Here is a 21,287-nt window from a genome sequence, read left to right on the forward strand (position 1 = left end):
GGAGCCTCTGTTGTCTGGCAGCCGGTTATAAAAAAATTCCCATTGCCGCCGAGTCTTCAAGTTGGCTGATCTGTTCTGTCATGGTGCGAAAGGGGCGAAGACTCAAATGCAGGCAGAATGGTCCTTTTAATAAAAAAATGAAACAAAACTATCAAAAACCATCCCGAGGGGGACAAACAGGCAGACTAGAAAATGTACTTCAAACAGACATAACACCACGATGGAAAACAACAGATCAGCACAGGGTTACAGACACCAGGAGAATAAATAGGGAACCTAACGAGGGAGAGACAGGTGTGGCAACTAAAACAGTAATGATGTAACAAGATGGGTGGGGTCAGAAAATAGACAGGAGAGAGCACATGGCACCAAATAACACACAACACTCACAAAAAGACAGTGTCATCTGGTGGCCCTCCTGGCACACCAGCTGAATTTCAATTTTTCAATATTTCAATAATTCATGTGAAAAAGAATGTCAGTCTATTTTATTTTATAGCTAGATTGATTTATGCTTAGACATTCACTCTTTTGTAGGTTCAGTTTATTCCCAGAGAATTTACTAAATTCATCGACTAGGCATATTATCTTGGGATTAGATGCAGATTGGATCAGTAATAAAGTATCAAGCTGGTCCGCGTAAGTTCAGTTCTCTTTTGGATTATTCCCTGAAATACAGGAAGTGTTCTAAACATTATTGAGAGAGTCCCAATAGCTATGACAAAAATTAAGGGAGATAGAGGAGTAACAAAAGTAAAATAATCAAAAATAACATGGTTAATATATATGTATGCTTGAGGCTCAACATATAATAAATGTATCCATGATATTAATCCATCCCCAAAGCCGAACTCCTTAGGCACCATACATATATATTAATTATGGTGCCTAAGGAGTTCGGCTTTGGGGATGGATTAATATCATGGATACATTTATTACTATTCTATCCTATCAAACGTCTGTTTGGTGTGCAAGGAAATTACCACCTCAGGTGAGTTGCTGCTATCTGGTTTGCTCCTTGTGTGTCATTGATGTGTCATTCAATGCTCGACTTATAACTCTGAAAAGACAATAACTAGGGCCTATATGGGTTATGGGTTGAACGATAATGCTCGATATACATTATTTAGATATGACTTTACAGTAATTAACCCCTTAATACACATGAATACATTAACTATCATTAACTAAACGAACATTATTGTAAAGTGTTACAATTATTTGTTAATAAAGTATATTATGTGTTCACAAAAACATTGTTAAATTAAACAGAAAAGCAAGCAGGTGTGCATGATTTGACATGGCACCCAATACAAATAATAACGGTTTCCTTACCTAAATACTGCATTTGGACCAGATCGGTTGCTGTTATCTTTTTCTATATATTGTAGTAGTTAGCTTTCTCTGTGTTGTACGTGGCCATTTGTCAATCATTGAATACACAATTTTTATTTAAATTCAGAATATATTATTGTATACAGCATGCAAAGAGTGCTCACTTTAAATTTCATCAAGCCTATCACTCATTCATCACGATCTAACAATGTTTAAAAAAAATTAAATAAAAATGAATGTGACTAAACGATGAAACTGTTTTAAATGTCTTTGTTAGAAAAAAGTTACGAGCACGATAGAAGCATGCGGCAAAAGTGTGGATTCTCTTCTCTGGCGCTGGGCTTGCCTTTTAGGAACCATAAATACTTTCTGGCTACGTTAGTAAACTTAGTTATTGGAAAAGAAGGAACTTAATCCACGTTTGTCTTACTCACATGCTCAACCGGAAGTCTTAAACCTCTGGAACCCACGTATACGCATTATGAGGCATCTTCTCCTGATAACCCTGAAAATAACTTAAATTACACTTTCAGGTTTGATCGTACAGATAAGAGCAATGCATCAATCAAATTTGTAAAGGGTCTACTTTTATTTGTATCCACAAATAGTAACAACAAAACTTTGTGCATTTATTAAATAAAGATAACAAACAAGGTGTGCTGTCTGCAGCAGTGAATACTCAATAAAGAGACATGAGAGATATATCAATAGAAAGCTTGACATGTCTACTTTTAAACTAAGCAAGTGCTACCAAAAACAAATATTCTGTGATAAAATAATCCATATGAAAAAAACGCAATGTCAGCCTTTCACGTCTCCCTTCATTATATCTAATGATACGACGCCCACGCGCTGAACACGCTATTGAGATTATAATGTTCCATGTGAAGTGCACGGCATGTAAATGCCCATACCACAGAAAACAAAGCAGTGATACTGTTCAAATTTTTTTCTGTTATTTTACTGTTTGCCACGCACTGAGAGGAATAAGACATATTTCACCCCTAGAAGATGCTCTGAGGATTACCTCAGGATTTCAGTTTTGGATTTCCTCAGAAAAAATAATTAAGTGCTTAATCCAACAGAAATCATAAACAGGAGTAAGTCAGTAAGTAAGGAGTAATTTAGTTTATTTAACCCTTGTGCGTTGTTGGGGACATTTTCGTCCACTAGGGGGTAAAGTTGAGTCTTACTTTGGCCACAACTTTCTCTGTGTTTGAGCTAATGGAATGATTTTTGGTGACAAACCTTATTTTGACCCATATTTGGGGAAAATGCTTAGAAATTTTCAAAAACTCAATGGTACACTGTGGGCAAATTCACTACCAGTTCGGGATGTTTGTGGATGAAAACATCCACTAAATTAAACTGCTGTAAAAATGCGATAAAAAAAAAATGTATCAGATAAATATATATATATATTTTTTTTTCTTTTTTTTTTTTTTTTTTTTTGCATAAATCTATTAATCAACCTCAATCCTGATCAAAACTTACCAAACATTTTTTTTTTAAATTCCAAGATTTTAACTTTTTAATTACCAAGTTCATAAATGATGTCACTGATTTGGGAAAAAACACACAAAATTACATATTACATATTTAAATCTAATGCTGCACAAAAACTAAAAATGCATCAAAGCCAATATTGCTACTAATCTTTGACATGCCCAAAATCCCAACAAAATCCAGCCACAATTAATTTTATATTGAAAATAAGTCATTTTGTGACCCCCCCCAAAATCAGTGACATCATTTATGTACTTGACAATTATGGAGTTAAAAACATTTGGTAGTTTTGATCAGGACTGAGCTTGATTTAACCCTTTTTTTGCATAAATCTGTTATACAACTCGAAAGGGTAGTGAATTTGAACAATCCACAAGGGTTAAGAGCTCATAAACAATATACACTTCGGAAATGCTAGTTATGTGATTTTCATTCATGTTTTTCAACTTGACACAATACCAGTCGATAACAGTTTGCTAAAGCAGTAATATTGTGAAATATTTTTACTATTTGAAACAACTGCTTTCTATTTTAATATATTTTACAATAAAATGTATTTGATCAAAGCTACATTTTCAGCATCCAGTTTTACTCCAAGTTTAACAATATACACTATACCATTCAAAAGCTTGGAGTCAGTATATTTAGAAATTAAAACTTTTATTTTAGCACACGCGTGATGATAAAAATGATTAATACAATAAATGTTACAGACAATGCTGTTCTTTCAATTTATCAAAACTGAATAAAAGTTTATCAGTTCTTTTCAACATTAATAACAATAATAACAACACTACATGTTGGGGTTTTTGGATTTTAGGATTTTTTTTTTTTTTGTAGAAAATCAGTATATTAGAAGGATTTCTGAAGGATTGCGTGACTGCAGTAATAATGCAAAAAATTCAGCTTTGAAAGTCAGCTTTGATTGTTCCTAATAAAGTGTTTAACTGCACTTGCAAGTGAATCTCAAATTATTTTGTGGGATAATTAAATATATTCTAAATAAACTACAAACATAAAAATATATACATTTATTTTGTCCTCACATTCTTTGTAACTCTTCCCTCTCAAGTCACACACCTGACTGAAAGGCTCATTATGCAGCTCATTATGAAGGCCTTTGTCTTCTTAGGTGTACCGTAAATAACACTAGTATTCATGATAGTTGACGCCTATTCACATATGCCCTTTACAAACATAAAGTGTCTTAGAAAATTAAAATCAATCTATTGTATTCTGTGAGTGAGTAAACAAGATGATTTTTACATCATTTTGAAGCAAAAATTCTAGGCTACAATCTCCGGGTTTGACAGTCTTGTTAATAAATATTCAGTGTGTGTTTTATGACCTTATTTCAGTGACTTCAAAATTTTTGTTTTTCACTAACCATGCATTCTCAAAAACTAAATCATGTACATGCTATTTATATATTATTGTAGCCCAGTTTGTACTGAATACAGTGTTTTCAGACTTTAGACATGTATATGTTTAGAAACAACTGAAAAAACACAAAAGTCAGGGGATGTCAAAACTTCTCCAGGCCCCCAAAACTCCCTAGACATCAGAGGGTTAAATTAAAACAGTACTGAAGGCAATAGTAGGTTCAGTATAGTACTAGCAAGGTGTACCTAATAAAGATTAGGGCTGGGTATTGTTAGGAATTTCACAAATCGATTTCGATTCTTGAGGCTTCGATTTGATTTCAATTCGATATTGATTTATTAGCTTCGATATCAATTCATTAATAAGTAAATACACAAGTAATTAAGTATCTGAGTATATTTTTAAATAATGTGTGCAGTATTACCAATGTTTAAGAACAAATTGACCCCAGCATGTTTCCTGTCATGTTTTATTTAGCAGAACAAACTGTACAATATTGTACATGTGTTAAATAGAAACCACAACCGTAACAAACAGGTGCTTTATTAAGACCTCTAGACACTCATGCATAATTATGCAAATCATAGGTATGTCTATTTCATAGAGATAAATTGTGTATGTTTCTAAACCAGTGATTCTCAACTTCAGTCTTGGAAACCCAGCTCAGCACATTTTGTTTTCTTTATTTAAAACCTTTGGTCCAGATAATCAGCTTATCAGCAGAGAGCTCAGTGAACTTGACGGGGTGTGTCAGATAATAGAGACATTCAAAATGTGCAGAGCAGTGCATCCTCAGGAGCATAGTTGAGAACCACCGTGCTAAACTACTTTGTTTTGAGGGACCGTTCAAGACAAGTCAAGTCTGCTTTATTGTCAATTCTTGTACAGTGCATACATACAGAGAATCAAAACTGCGTTACTCTCAGATCACCGGTGCATACTGATAACCCTAACAGTAGAGGCAAAAAATCTATATTAAATATAAAATATAAGATACAGATATACAATAAGGGAGTGTAAAAAAGACGTATAATAAAATTTAAAATGAAGTTAAATAAAGCAGCACAAGGCACATGGCAGATAGAGTGCAAATCAGTGAAGTGAACAAACAGTACAGATAAAGATTTTTTTTGTGAAAAAAAAGCTTATTCTGTCTGATTAAAGTGACAAAGGGCTTAAAGAGCATCTATTTTATCAATCACCTTTATTTATATAGCGCAATGATATCGCTGTAGATGAAGTGACCCCAACTAAGCAAGCCAGAGGCGACAGCGGCAAGGAACCGAAACTCCATCGGTGACAGAATGGAGAAAAAAACCTTGGGAGAAACCAGGCTCAGTTGGGGGGCCAGTTCTCCTCTGACCAGACGTAACCAGTAGTTCAATTCCAGGCTGCAGCAAAGTCAGATTATGCAGAAGAATCATCTGTTTCCTGTGGTCTTGTCCTGGTGCTCCTCTGAGACAAGGTCTTTACAGGGGATCTGTATCTGGGGCTCTAGTTGTCCTGGTCTCCGCTGTCTTTCAGGGCTGTAGAGGTCCTTTCTAGGTGCTGATCCACCTGATCTGGTCTAGATATGTACTGGATCCGGGTGACTGCAGTGACCCTCTGTTCTGGATCCAGACAGGCTCTGGTGGCTACGGTGACCTCGGAATAAGAGAGAAAAAGACAAATATTACCGTAGATGCCATTCTTCTAATGACGTAGCAAGTACATAGGGTGTTATGGGAAGTCGTTCTGGTTCCGGTTTACCTAATTAATGCAGCCTAAAAATCGGATTGTGATATTAAAAGCATATTAGTATGTTATGTGTAAGCCAGGTTAAAAAGATGGGTCTTTAATCTAGATTTAAACTGCAAGGGTGTGTCTGCCTCCCGAAAAATGTTAGGTAGGTTATTCCAGAGTTTAGGTGCCAAATAGGAAAAGGATCTGCCACCCGCAGTTGATTTTGATATTCTAGGTATTATCAAATTGCCTGAGTTTTGAGAACGTAGCTGACGCAAATGCTAGAAACGTGCCTTTTTAAGGAAAGATTGCGATCAAATAGCACACCTAGGTTCCTAACTGATGATGAAGAATTGACAGAGCAACCATCAAGTCTTAGACAGTGTTCTAGGTTATAACAAGGGGAGATTTTAGGTCCTATAATTAACACCGCTGTTTTTTCAGAATTTAGCAGTAAGAAATTACTCGTCATCCAGTTTTTTATGTCGACTATGCATTCAATTAGTTTTTCAAATTGGTGTGTTTCACCGGGCCGTGAAGAAATACAGAGCTGAGTATCATCAGCATAACAGTGAAAGCTAACACCATGTTTCCTGATGATATCTCCCAAGGGTAACATATAAAGTGTTAAGAGTAGCGGCCCTAGTACAGAGCCTTGAGGTACTCCATACTGCACTTGTGATCGATATGATACATCTTCATTCACTGCTATGAACTGATGGTGGTCAAATAAGTACGATTTAAACCATGCTAATTCACTTCCATTAATGCCAACAAAGTGTTTAAGTCTATGCAAAAGAATGTTGTGGTCAATTGTGTCAAACGCAGCACTAAGATCCAATAAAATTAATAGAGAGATACACCCACGTTCAGATGATAAGAGCAGATCATTTGTAACTCTAAGGAGAGCAGTCTCAGTACTATGATGCAGTCTAAATCCTCACATTAATTTAGCGTATTGAATAAATACCTGGGGTTATGTTTGGTTTCTTCTAAAAGAGAAGAAAAGTAATCGGATCTAGCAGTTTTTTTTTTTTTTTAAACATTTGTTTATTGATTTTCAAGTGACATAACAAAATCAAGAGGTAACAAATCGGGTGTCAAGACAGTGTCAAGTACAACTGACAAGAAAAAATAAAATAAAATAAAAATAAATAAAAGATAAGGAATAATAGTAATAGTATAAATGGTATAATTTTCTTGTAAAAAAAAAAAAACAATAAGAAAAAAAAATATATAAAATAAAATAAACAGAACAAACCAAAAACACAAAATGGTCACCACCCACTAAATAAAAGTCCAATATGTTCACTTACACATAGATTAATAAAAACATCACAGCATTCTACAAATTCACACAAGAAGAAACTCACAATTAATAGACAATCAGGGTGACTACTCTGGAATAGCCGTAAAAGTCAATCCCTCAACATGTGCAAAAAATGGACCCCAAGTTTTATTAAACTTTGCAAGAGAACCATGTATCGAGCACCTAACTTTCTCCAACTTCACAAACTGAAGTATGTCCCTGATCCAAGACAAATGAGAAGGCGGTGCAGGAGACTTCCACCTTAATAAAATCAAACGTCTAGCCAAAAGGGAGACAAAGGCTACAAAGTCAGCTTTATATTTAGGAAGTTGCAAATTAGGAGGTAAAACTCCAAACAAAGCCGTACATGCTGTTGGATCAAATTGAACCCCCGTACAAACAGAAATAGAGTCAAATATCTGCGTCCAAAAATTAAATAGTGAAGGACAAGACCAAAACATATGGACATGGGTAGCTGGAGCCTGATGACATCTAATGCACGTGGGATCGACATCATTATAGATTTTGGAAAGCCTCACTCGAGTGAAATGGGTACGATGTAGAATCTTGCACTGGATCAAACCATGTCTAGCACAAATAGATGAGGAGTGAACCCGATGCAAAATGGCAACCCACAGCTCCTCCGAGATTCCCTCCCCTAGATCCTCCTCCCATTGGGTTTTAATTTTATGCTGCGGGGTAAGCTGCAAAGAATAGATGAGATTGTATAAACGGGAAATCGCACCCTTAAGGGTAGGCAATGGGGTTAAAAAGGAGTCGATTAGAGAGGCCACTGGGAGATTTGGGAAATTGGGGCTAAAATTGCGAATGAAACTACGAACTTGAAGATATCTAAAAAAATGCTGTTTAGGCAAATGTAATTTCACTGAGAGTTGCTGGAAGGATGCAAATGTACCAGCAATATACAAGTCCCTAAATGCCTTGATGCCATAATCAGACCACAAAGAAAAAGCCCCATCAATTAAGGAAGGATGAAAAACAGGGTTAGCTGATAAAGGTGCTAGGAAAGAGAAGGTCTGTAAACCAAAATGGCGTCGAAATTGCTTCCAAATTTTAATAATGGATTTAACTAAAAAATTGTTGCAAAAAGGGGAGGGAGAAAAGCTAAGAGGAGCGTGAATGAGGGGGATCTAGCAGTTTTTAATGCTTTTCTGTAGGATAGGTTACTTTCCCGCCAAGCAATACGAAATGCCTCTAGTTTTGTTTTCCTCCAGCTGCGCTCCATTTTTCGGGCTGCTCTCTTTAGGGTGCGAGTATGCTCATTATACCATGGTGTCAAACTGTTTTCCTTAACCTTCCTTAAGCGTAAAGGAGCAACTTTATTTAAAGTGCTAGAAAAGAGAGAGTCCATAGTTTCTGTTACATCATCAAGTTGTTCTGAGGTTTTGGATATGCTAAGGAATTTGGATACATCAGGAAGATAACTTAAAAAAGCAATCTTTTGTGGTAGAAGTGATGGTTCTTCCATACTTGTAACAAGAAGTAGAATTTACAATTTTGGCTATATGAAGTTTGCACAGAACTAAATAATGATCTGAGATATCATCACTTGGCTGAATAATTTCAACACTATCAACATCAATTCCATGTGACAGTATTAAATCTAAAGTATGATTTCGACAATGAGTAGATCCTGAAACGTGTTGTCTAACACCAATAGAGTTCAGAATGTCTATAAATGCTGATCCCAATGCATCTTTTTCATTATCAACATGGATAATAAAATCACCAACTATTAAAACGTTGTCTGCAGCCAGAACTAACTCAGATGTAAAATCACCAAACTCTTTAATAAAGTCTGTATGGTGCCCTGGTGGCCTGTATACAGTAGCCAGTATAAACATAAACATTTGTTTCTCTGGATAATGTTCAATGAAGCACCATTACTTCAAACGAGTTATACTTGAAGCCTGCCCTCTGAGAAATCCTGAAAACGTTGTTATAAATTGAAGCAACACCTCCACCTTTGCCTTTTAGTCGCGGCTCATGTTATAACCGTAATCTTGGGGGGTGGTCTCATTTAAAATAATGTAATCATCAGGTTTCTAGCCAGGTTTCTGTCAAACAGAGCACATCTATATTATGATCAGTGATCATATGATTTACAAAAAGTGTTTTCGTAGAAAGGGATCTGATATTCAATAAGCCAAGCTTTATCATTTGTTTATCCATATTGCTTCTGTTTTTTATTTGTTGAACCTCAATTAAATTGTTAGCCTTAACTTGGTTTGGACGTTTTTTGTATTTTCTAGTTCGGGTATCAGACACAGTCTCTATAGTGTGATATCTAGGTGAAAAAGTCTTTATGTGCTGAGAATTAACTGACCTCTGTGATGGGAGGCAGCTAGCAGACGGTCGGTTTAGCCAGTCTGTCTGCTTCCTGACCTGGGCCCCAGTTAGTCACGTATAAACACTAAGACTATTTGCCATATTTCTAGAGAGAAGAGTGGCACCACCCCAGGAGGGGTGAAGACCATCTCTTTTCAACAGGTCAGGTCTGCCCCAAAAGCTCGTCCATTTGTCTATGAAACCTATGTTATTCTGTGGGCACCACTTAGACATCCAGCCATTGAGTGATGACAATCTGCTATGCATCTCGTCACCACGGTAAGCAGGGAGGGGACCAGAGCATATTACAGTGTCTGACATCGTGCTTGCAAGTTCACACACTTCTTTAAAGTTATGTATTAAGTGATTCTGCTTGTTAAGAGCAGGTGTTCATTAAGTAGGATTCTCTGGATTCTCTCTGTCAGTTGGACTATGTTAGTAAACTAATGTAGGGAATAGTGAATTAGGGTGTAGGGTGTGATTTGGAATACAGCCTCTGAGTGTCGACTCTGAACTCTGATAATCCACAGTTATACTGCAGTAGGCTACTTTATTGAAAACAACAAATATTAGCAAGAATGCATTGTTTTCAAAAGTTTTAATGGAGAACAGCGTTACTGTTAGAATTTGCCATTGTTTAGTGCAAAGTTTTACAGTGTCACAGAAGAATTTTGTACTGGATATAGACAAAAACAGGCAATCGAGCTGGTTATGAAGTATTGGAATAATATGTCCAGATTTCTTAACCTGAGATATGACTCTGGCAGCAGAATTTTGGACCTATTGTAATTTATCAAATGTTTTTTTTTTTTTTTTTTTTTTTTTACAACAAGTCCAATAAGAAGAGAATAACAATAGTCAAGACGTGAGTGTGAAATATAGTTTCAGTGGCCTTGGAGCTGAGGACAGGCTGCAGTCAGGCAATATTGCAAACGTGTCTTAGAAATTATGCTTATATGATTTTGAAATGTAAGTAACGAATTAAATGTAACACCCTGATTTTTTTAATAGTCTGATATAGGGCTCGGCGATATGGAGCAAAAAAATATATCTCGATATATTTTGCTATATCTCGATATACAATATATATCTCTATCTTTTACAGGAAAAATAACCCCCCGAAAACTACTGCAAAAACAAATATGCCAAATATAAAGTTTAGGGCCCTATGAAACATTTTATTTTTTTCTTCACCATATGTTTTATTGTTACCTAATTCTGTGTTTTAGCACGTGTAATTATGTAAATGCATAAAACAACTTAATTAGTTTAAAAAAATCGCCTTAAAATAGCCTTATGTGAAATGTTTTTTTCCCTTCAGAAATTCTGTGTATTTAAAATTTTCTGGTTATCAAATGAAGGCATAAAACATTCATTTAATTTATCTTTTAATTATTAAAAATTAAGCAAACGTTATTTTTTGGAAAAAAAAGGAGATTTACTATTAAAAATAAAACATGGAAGAAATGTGTGATTTATCTTAAAAAAATATGTTCGTTTCATTTAAATAGTAGTAGTAGTGGGCTATGTACATTCTGCTGAACAATAGTAATAGATTTCTGGCAAATACTTTTATTTTGATGGGTTTACCTTTACAGTTCTGTGTATGTGATACTACAGTCTACGATGTGATATATGACGCTAGTTTTACTCAAATCAAATGGTCAAATGCTCATGAAGTGACTCTCAGTGCAGTTCTGGAGATGTTCTTGTTTACGTCCTCATTTAGTGAGAGGAAAGACACTGAAATCACGCGCGCTTCCGTGTGTGTAATAGACGAAGTTGTTCATTAACACAGACACGCAGAACATGCAGGTTTCATATTTAAATAGACTTTTCCAGCTTAATATTTGCAGATATTAGTTTATATCACAATTTGATGTAAATGCAATGACCTACTTTTGATTAATTCATTCAAAATTGTACAAATTCTGTGACATACCACGTTAAGCTGTAAATTCAATTTTTATGACTGGATTCCGCGATTCCATCCTGGTTTTTCTGCATCGCTGAAATCATAGGGCCCTAGAGTAGACATCTGTCTGCTTATCACCCGACGCCTTAAAACCAAGGTATCTCCATATAATGGAGCCAGTTGTCCTTTATTTTTTTTTTGAGACTTTTTTTTTTTTTAAGACTAGTTCTGTACACACGAGAGGAGGGGGGACAAACTCAAGGATGCGGGGGGCGAGCGAGCGGGGGCAAGCACAGCACAGAGAAGACAAACAATCAAAGTGGGGGAATCAGAATTAAATATAAACAATATATATATATATGTGTGTGTGAGTGTGTGTGTGTGTATGTATGTGTATATATATATATATATATGTATATGTCAAAATCCTAATGTGTTTAAAAATATCTCAATATATTTTAAATATTGAGATATCGCCCACCCCTAGTCTGATATGGATTTAATGGAGCCCTGTAGATGAGAGCAACAACTTTTTCAAGGAGTTTGTAAATTAAAGGAGATTGGTTTTGAAATAGTTAATACCTGGAAAATCGAGCCCAGATTTTTTTAAAATAAGAAAGACAGCAGCATTTTTGAATAACAGAGGGACAGACCTAGAAGACTTAGATTAGTTGATAAAATGAGCAATAGGAGATGGAATAAATGTGATTATTTGTGTCTAAATGGTGCTGGTTAATATTTGAGAAACCGGCTTAGCTGAAATGTGACCAAAAAATAAAAAAAGACACTCCTTCATCTTGATATATGTACATTAAGTGCTTTTGGATTTGCCAATGAGATTTGCAGAGTATCTTGTGTCAGGCAGCAGCATCATTTTGTTTAAATCAATCAGAGGATGTTTGCATTTGGCCCACAGACTGCCAGCTGATGAAACCTGTTGGTTATTATATTGTATATTGTACTGCATTTCTCTTAAAAATCTATCACACTAACATGAACACATTCTGTTGTAGATTATCTCAGTGTTTGGTGACAGCAGAAGGTTGTGCTGCTCTGGCATCAGCTCTGAATTTAAACCCATCACACCTGAGAGAGCTGGATCTGAGCTACAATCACCCAGGAGATTCAGGAGTGAAGCTACTCAGCCACCTGGAAAAACTCAAGTAAGTTGAGCAGATACAATCATTCTGTTTGCTGTGTGTGTGAGAGAGAATTGGTCATTGTTTTGTGGCTGTCAAGAGCTCTCAAATGTAAAGTAATTTACAACAAGCAGTGATAATTGTTTAATTTAAGGCATCAAATTAACATCTTCTATGATGGTATACCTAACATACTCGAGAAGTGATATATAAAAATATACCCTGTGACGTGTCAGTTATGCACTGAGGAAAACACATTCTAAAATGCATTAAACAGAACAAATATTTGCTGTTTGCCATGTTGGATCGATTTGTTCTATGATTGTTCTTAAATAGTCGCTTATGAAACAGTTTTATTCCCGATTGATTTGTTAGGTTATTTCAAGTCAGGTTTTGGACTTTAATCCCCGCTTTTCTTAGCGTCTTTTATGAAACAACAGTCCAACAGTTGTTCATCCATTTTTATGTCCTTCCCTGGGGAGTATGCTCTGAGCTATTTTTTTTTATCCATTCAAATGAAGGCTTGTATTTTGTAAGGCTGTGTATCACATATCACAATACGTGACTGCACTGAATCTTACCTCAGCAGAATTGAGTAAAACAGCTGTTTATGAAACACTGCATACTTCAGGGCCAGTGCTTGCTATAAGCAGTTGACCTCTACAATATGAAGGGCCTCCATAACTGTACTCTGGGGTGTCAAAATGGCTGGAAAACTAAATTTGAATTTGCAATTTCAATATTATCAAAATTCAAATTATGTTCAAATTTAAAATACACAAATTCAGTTAGGGTTAAAATAGCTTTTGGCTTCTCTCCAGAGGCCACAAGAGGGCTCATTGGATAAAATATTACTAATGCATGTTTATTCAAAGCATATGAAAAAATGACTGAAAAAAGTACATAATATTCAAAATAATATTTATAAACAAATTATAATTAAGTTGCTTAAAGGACTATTAACAAAACAGTATCATGTATGCATGCATAGTTTAATGCAGAAGGCGGAAAGCCAATCATTCAGAATAAATTCTTAATGAGATGCAGTGGGATGGGGATAAACCCAACAAAGTCTCTATGTTTTTAAAAAAGTTGAACCAACCTTAATTTTAAATGGCTTTCTAAACGTGTGATTCTTGTGCCAGATGTGAGTGCAACAGTGATAGAAGATATCCCTCTAGAAAATGCATGAAATATGCATTCTGTGTGAATGGCTTGGTTTCAGTTTTGTCGTAAACCAGATCTTCTCCACATTGATGTTCTCTTTTTCTTTAATATTTTGAATGGTCATCGCAGCAGCGCTGCATCTAGTTGCTTCAATTGGATAGGCTAACAAATAGATTATAATCTCGTGTGCCACTGATAAAGGCCAAAGTATAATTTGACCCTCTGCATCCGCGCACTGTCTGCATTGTAATTTTTGTAATAAAGAGGGCTCTCGCTCAGCCGCAGCTGTCAACAGTGCGTGCACAAGGTGAATGATGAGATACTGCTCATCTACTGATAGGTACTGCTTATCGAGTTTGTCAGCCCCTCCTTAACGCAAACCTAAAATTTTTATTTAACATTTTTGCATTTGAATGTGGATTTTTATTTTAAATTCAACAAATATTTGAATATTCATAATTTTTTAGAATCCTTGCACTTTTCCACTCAATTTTAAATGGCATTCTTGTATTCAAATTAAGCACTGTCCACTGCTGTGCACGTGCCACAATATCGATAAAGGGCCAGCTGTATTGATATTCGTATTGTCAAATCTCTGTGACGATACATTGTCGTATCGATATTTTGAACACAGCCCTAGTATTTTGTCAGTAGCCTACTACACAGCAAAATTCTGAGTGTTAAATAAACACTGCTTAGTTCATATATGGTCCCACTTGACAAGAGTGTTAAAGTAACACTGAAGCAGTGTTGAAATTAATGTGATAAGTAATTTATTATGTGAAGATTGAGCATTAGTGATGAACACCAGCTTGTTAACAAGCAGAATCACTGAAGGAAAGTGAAACACAAAACTACAACTGAATTTAGTCACAGCTTTATGTCGAGTTCACGCTGAACAGTGTTAGCCCCGATTTTCACTCATTGACAGGTTTTGCGAAATCGCCAACAAATGCCCGAAATCAAAAGGGAAAACGGTGCTCGTTCACATGAGTATGGCACAGCTGAGCCAGCCAAAGAAAAGGCTACAACAAGATGTCCCAACTCGATGGGACAGCACGTATTATATTCTGTCAAGTCTAATGTAGCAGAAGCATGCTTTGGGGGCATATGCTGCAGAATACGAATTACCTGCAAGCCTCAGCTCGTACCAATGGGGGCTAATCGAAAACATATTGACTCTTCTTGCACCATTTGAGGAGCTTACAAAAGAGATCAGACAGCAGATGTCATCCCCTCAATCGTTGCACTAAAATGTCTCCTAAAAAAAATGCTGAAACGGATCATGGCGTTAAAACCCTCAAATTCACTCTTTTACAAAGCAGTTGAGAAAAGATTCAGCAACGTTGAAATGGAGCCCTTGTACTGTCTGGCCACGCTACTCGATCCGAGGTAATGAAAACATAATAATAATAATTAGGGCTGCTCCGATCAGTTTTCAATCCAATCTAAAACAAAAACGAAATGTTGTCAGTAGGCCTATGTTTGGTATTGAATGCTTACTGCGCAGTTACTGCTGTTAATTCAAATGGTTACAGTTTCAATGGCCAAAACCCAGTTTAGCCAGTTAAATACCAAAATAAACATCTTGTTTATATATACTTTCATTCTTTCTTGTTTTTTGCTTGATTAAAAAAAAAAAATCGGAAATCGGTATCGGAATCGGCCAGTTTCCTTTAAAAAAAAATCGGTATCGGAATCGGCCATGAAAAATCATGATCGTGCATCCCAAATATATTACCATGTAAATAATTTTGGGCTCATATGTGTATCTGCTTACAGTATATGCTTTAAAATTGGGTCTTTATCACTGTCTTGGTACATGAAGCCACATGAAGAGTTATTTATGTTGAACAATTACTAAACCAAACAAAATCAAAACATTCAAAAACACAAAGCGATGTGATTCTTTTACTGAGTGATAGTTAGCAGGGCTCCAAACTGCGACTAAAACGGTCGCATTTGCGACCATAAATATTAAAATGCGAGTGAAGTTTTTGCTGAGGTCGCCACTGGCGACTAGGCATATGTATTTACATGTTATCTCTTAAAAAAATTGCATGTAATGCCTTTTCCTGATTGTTTTGCTTTCACATCTTTTCTTATGTTTGCGCATTGAGAGAATGCGCATTGAAGTATTAGTGGGAAAAATAGTTTTAAACAGTCCTCATCTGCCGCACAGCAGCGCTGGCACACACCTGATAAACGCGCGAGAGAGAGAAATGGAGACTTGAAGAGAAAGTGCAGAAAAACAGCGTCTATTTCATTAATAACTTGAACAAACTACAACAGGTCAAGCTGTCATCTGTGTGGATATTGGCAATCTCGTTAACAGTTCTCATTTATAATCATAAGGCTTCTTCTTAACAAGATCTTAGTCCATGCTGTGTTCTGTTAATGCATGAACTTCATTATTTGAAGTGCACTTGCTGTCCAGTAATGGCAAAAAGCTTTGTTACTTTTTAATTTACAAAGTATCAACTTTAAAATTATTCCAAATTCATAACAAAATTCAAACAATAAATAGTTTTGGTGCTCTTTAAGGGGCCGTTCACATATCGCTTGCAGTAGCTCTGTTACTAAATTTATTAAAAAATGGCTATCCATATACAGCTATGATCAGCTGTTCCTTCATCTTGGCTGAGCTTTCCACGTTGGTACTTGAAAGGATGAAGCTGATTGGTTAGTTCTTGTCACATGACCTGCGGTGCGCTTGCGGCATTCTGAAAAGTTGAGATGTTTTTAACCCGATGCGGTGCGGGCGCGCCTGGAAAAAAAAGAGTGCGTCGCTTCCATTATGAGCACGCACGCATACCGCGTGCCTACATCTGAAATGATGAACTTGAGCGCGCAAAAGACTTGACATGTGAACGGCCCCTAATGCGGCAGGCGCGATCGCGAGTAGTGCCTTATTTCAAGCAGCACGTGAACCTATCATACCTTGCTCTTTACTACTAGAGTACATAATGAACATGAATTAACATCAAAAGGTAGGCTATTTTATAAGAGATTCTACAGTACAACACTTTCAAACTGCGGAAAACGTGTAAAGCTTGTAAACATTGCAACGTAAAATTAACCTCAGTAACCTTTCGGTGTCCATAAGCTCATCAGTCAGCTAGAAAAATAACTATAAAGAGGAGCATTTTGCTATATTTATGAGCTATTGAATTTTAATATTTTTACTTAAACTGTTGTCTACATGATTCAACTCCTCCTATAAAATTAAATTTTACTAATTAAGAAAAACAGACTGAAAGTGTGAAAGACATGCACTCTTAAAAATAAAGGAGCTTAAAAGGTTCTTCACAGAACAAATTTTGGTTCCACAAAGAACCATTCAGTCAAAGGCTCTTTGAAGAACAATCTCTTCCTGACCTTTTCATAATCTGTTGTCTTCAATTGTTAAAGGTTCTTTATGAAACCATTTAGACAGGAAAAAAAGGTTCTTCTATAGTATCATGAAGCACCTTTATTTTTAAGAGAGTATGACAACATTTACAGGATGCATTGAGGAAGACCCCAAACTATACTCAGGGGCCAAGTGATGCTTATGGTCCATGATATTGGTACAGATTTTGTGTAATAAACAAAGCATGACTGTATATTTCAAGTTGGAAAAGACATTTAGCTCCCACTTCAAGTGAACCTTCATTCCCAGGTCATCTACAAGTTGGATTAAAATGCCGATAAAGTCAAGAAAAGATGAGACATAAACACGTCAGTATGATTAAAAAGTTAAAATGTAAAATAAATAATTTAAATAAAACACATAAAACATGTTTATTCTGTGGCACCTAAAAAAAATCATTTGGCACCTAAGTTTTTTTCTTATGGGAGCCAATGGCTCCTTACTCGATTTTTTTTGTTTGGAGCCCTGGTTAGTTAAATCAGTGACATTATTAATAAATTTACTATCCAGCATCTTCTCATCCACGGCCTGCTTCTCTTGGCGTTCTTACACGTGGAAAAGGTGAAAGACATACTGCATTGTCCAGTTTTCGCTCACAAAGATGATCCGAGTTACTATTGCAATTCTTCATGCAGTATGAATGACGTACAACGGTCAACCGGTGCATCCCTATAATATATGATGTATTCTCTTTATATGAGAGGAAAATGCTTAATGCATAGAGACAGTGATATTAAAAGACCACATTCTGTGCACACCTTATAAAGCATACAATATGCAGAAAAACAGATGAGTCCAAAATATGAATATGAATAATGTCTGTCTAACTGCATAGGCCATGTTAAGCATGTTAAGTTTTCTTCATTACGATTTTCTAAAGGGAGGAATACGCTTAATGTTTAATTAAATAAACCTTTAACATTTAATTAAACACTTTGTATTAATATTCTGGACTCATCTGCGTGTCTTTAGCCTTGATGTCTTAGTACATCAAGCCAGCATTTTAAAATGCTACAAAACTGTTCATAAGCTCCTAGGGATTTAATTTTGTTTGTCATTTGCTGAAATGTATACAAGGTTTACATATACAGTTTTTTTACTGTCTAAAATGAAAGTGAACAATTGAGAGAAACAGATTTGTGCAGCTCTTAAAGAAGCTTGCCATTTATGCAATAGTTCACACAAAAAATACATTTGTCATTACTCACTCACATGTTGTCCCAAACCTGTATTATTTTACCTGTATTATTTCTTGTGCTGAACACAAAGAATTTGGGTAACCAAACATTAGCTGGTCCCCACTAGGGGTGCTCTGATCACGATCGGCCAATCGTTAATGTGCATCTCATCAGTAAAGCCGCTTCTCTAATCTGCGGTAAATTCCATCAGGTGCATGATTTCACATAGAGCCGCTGTTACTACACAGAGCCATTGTTAACTGAGATGCGCAAATAAACGCTGAAAATGAACGTGGATTTGCGCAGCTTCAGTGGACCGAGTTTTTTTTAGGCAACCCTTACTTGAGAACGTTACCCTTTTACCATTTCCTTGGTGACGCACAATGTTGCCAGTTTGGACGGGTTTCCAGTTTTGAATATTATTGTTTGGTTAAAAGTTAGCTTGGGAGGGTGGACAAAATTTGGACTGGTTTGGGGAAGGGATGTAAAATATCGATTAATTCCATGAATAATTGTAGTTTAAATTAACAATCAATTAATTGAATAATTGTTAACCATAATGTAGCAAAATGCATCTATTGCAGGCAGCAGTCACAGGCATGACAGGATGTGCAAAAGCCACACACACACAAACACACACACACACACACAAAACGCTTTCTCGCTTGAATTAATGGGGTTTTAGTCTGAATAAAATGCTAGTAGCGGGATTATAAAATGAATAGATGTGATTATGATCATTTGATAGAATGAAGTGAGCACGCCATACGTTTCAGGTCATTTTACTTTAGTTGACCATTTCCTATGCCGCACGGAGACCGCTGAATGCTCCTCTTTAAATGGATTTTTGGTGCTCGTTGTTGTATTTTAAAACACAATTGCAATGCTTTCAACTGACATTATGGCATTTAAAATTATCCCACTGTCGCGTGTGTGACTGAACATTAAGTGAACTGCTTACATCGGCGCTGCTGCAGCAAAAAACTGTTGCTCACATTAATTTGATCCTGCCTAGTTATGTTCTAGAAAATGTCAGATTTGAAACTTTTGCATTCTGGTAGGTCTAGAGTATTTGTTTTTAAAAATCAGACATACAGTGCATTAGATTGTGACAGCGCGTGCGTGCAAACGAGGATGAGCAAGCGCAGGTTTGACTAGATTTATTTGGAGATTACTGCTCTTGTCTCATTCGGCACAAATCCAAATGTTTGCATATTCACAGTATATTTGAATGTTAAACTATTATTTATAATGTAAACTACTTACACATTCGCACGTAGATGGAAAAGATGATCATCTTCATATGAGCACAAACGTCCTTGGCATAACAGCAGAGTGGACCGGTATACTGTTCTATTTAAACTGACCAGTGCAACCTTTTAAATGTTTAGTTGACTGTATTTTTTTTTGATAATGAACAGACGGAGATGAATCGCTAGAATATACGTGTGCGGCAGGCTCCAGCATGATCGAAACAGCTGAGACAGAATTTTTTTTTTTCCGCAGGCCTTGGAAAATGTACGATCGTGACCATGTCTTTGGATGTCATTCGAGATATAGCCTTCTTTAATGTGGTTTTGTTCTGGTTTGCCGGTTTCTTTTCTTAAATCTTCACAGTCTAACCCTCTAATTTCGCAGGTTTATTTTATTATATTTCACTTTTAATCTCATCTCTTACTGTGTGTGGTAAACCGGAAACGTTTAAGCTACGCTAAGGTCAAAACCTTCCCAAAGCCCTGGCGCAAATTCACTGACCTTGGTTCCAAAGGGGCCAAAGGGAGAGTACATCGCTGCTGGAGAAGGCCATGCTGCTGTTCTGCTAATATATATATTAGGGGTGTAACGATACGCGTATTCGTATTGAACCGTATGTACCGAACGGTTCGTTGGACTAATTAATTAAATTTGGAAAATAAAAAGGTGTGTCTAGAAGCCCAATAACCCAAATGACGTAACAGGCAATGCCCCTGACACCCCCGAAGAAAAAAAACACCAATTTATATGTTTATGTTAGGCTACTCAGTCAGGCGCCCGCTCACTCAGTACACGCTGAAGGCTCGGTAGAGCCCCGCACGTCAGCTGTTGGAGAAAAAAAATCAATCCATGGCGACGGTTTTGCAATCTGTCCCCTCAGTTTATAAACCGTACTCATGAATTAATAAACTGTTCACTCGGTTTAACAAATCGTACCCACGGATTAACAAACCATGCCCACGAATTCCCAATCCGTGCGCTCAGATTGTGTAAACAGTACCCTCGGTTTTTGAATCCGTACCCACGAATTCATAATCCGCGCGCACGCTTTCGCAATCCGTTCCCTCGGATTTGAAAACTGACACGCATTTTACACATTAACAGTGAAACATGCATCTAACTCCGGCAGGTGGGGTGAGGTGGGTGGAGCTTAGTATAATAAAATCACAAAAATAAGTCTTCATGTTAAGAAAGAATTGTACACAAGCATTTCCAAAACTGTCAAAGGTTATTTAAAAATAAAGCAATTATTTTATGATTTTATGACAAACATTTTTACTGTCTTGTACTCATTTATTTAGCCTACAAATTAAAATTATAAAAATAACTTTATTCTTATTTTCATCATTATTATATATTATTAAATAGGTTATGCATAAGAATCTTTTATCCAAAACAACTTACAAAAGAGGAAAAAATTACTCCAGAGTCAGTCACAATGCCAGGTTTATTGTATAATAATCAACAAAGTGCTATTATAAGATTATCACCAATTGAACAAGATTTTAATGCGCATCTTTCTTATTAAATCTTTGTATTCCACCTCGTACTACACTTGATAGAGAATCACTTAAAACACTTTGCTGTAAACCTATTCCACATAATAATATTAAATAAA

General features: G+C 36.1%; 1 protein-coding gene across 5 annotated transcripts in view; it reads left to right on the plus strand.

Annotated features, from left to right (window-relative positions):
- Positions 1–21,287, plus strand: part of LOC127953340 (NACHT, LRR and PYD domains-containing protein 3-like) — a 70,836-nt gene that overhangs the window by 33,594 nt on the left and 15,955 nt on the right. For all 5 annotated transcript variants that reach the window (XM_052552504.1, XM_052552506.1, XM_052552508.1 and 2 more), the window contains one exon: positions 12,533–12,682. In XM_052552504.1, the coding sequence (XP_052408464.1) occupies positions 12,533–12,682 (150 nt within the window). The remainder of the gene's footprint in view (positions 1–12,532; positions 12,683–21,287) is intronic.

Source organism: Carassius gibelio, chromosome B3 (genome assembly GCF_023724105.1).
Source record: "Carassius gibelio isolate Cgi1373 ecotype wild population from Czech Republic chromosome B3, carGib1.2-hapl.c, whole genome shotgun sequence".
NCBI classification, from domain to species: domain Eukaryota; kingdom Metazoa; phylum Chordata; class Actinopteri; order Cypriniformes; family Cyprinidae; genus Carassius; species Carassius gibelio.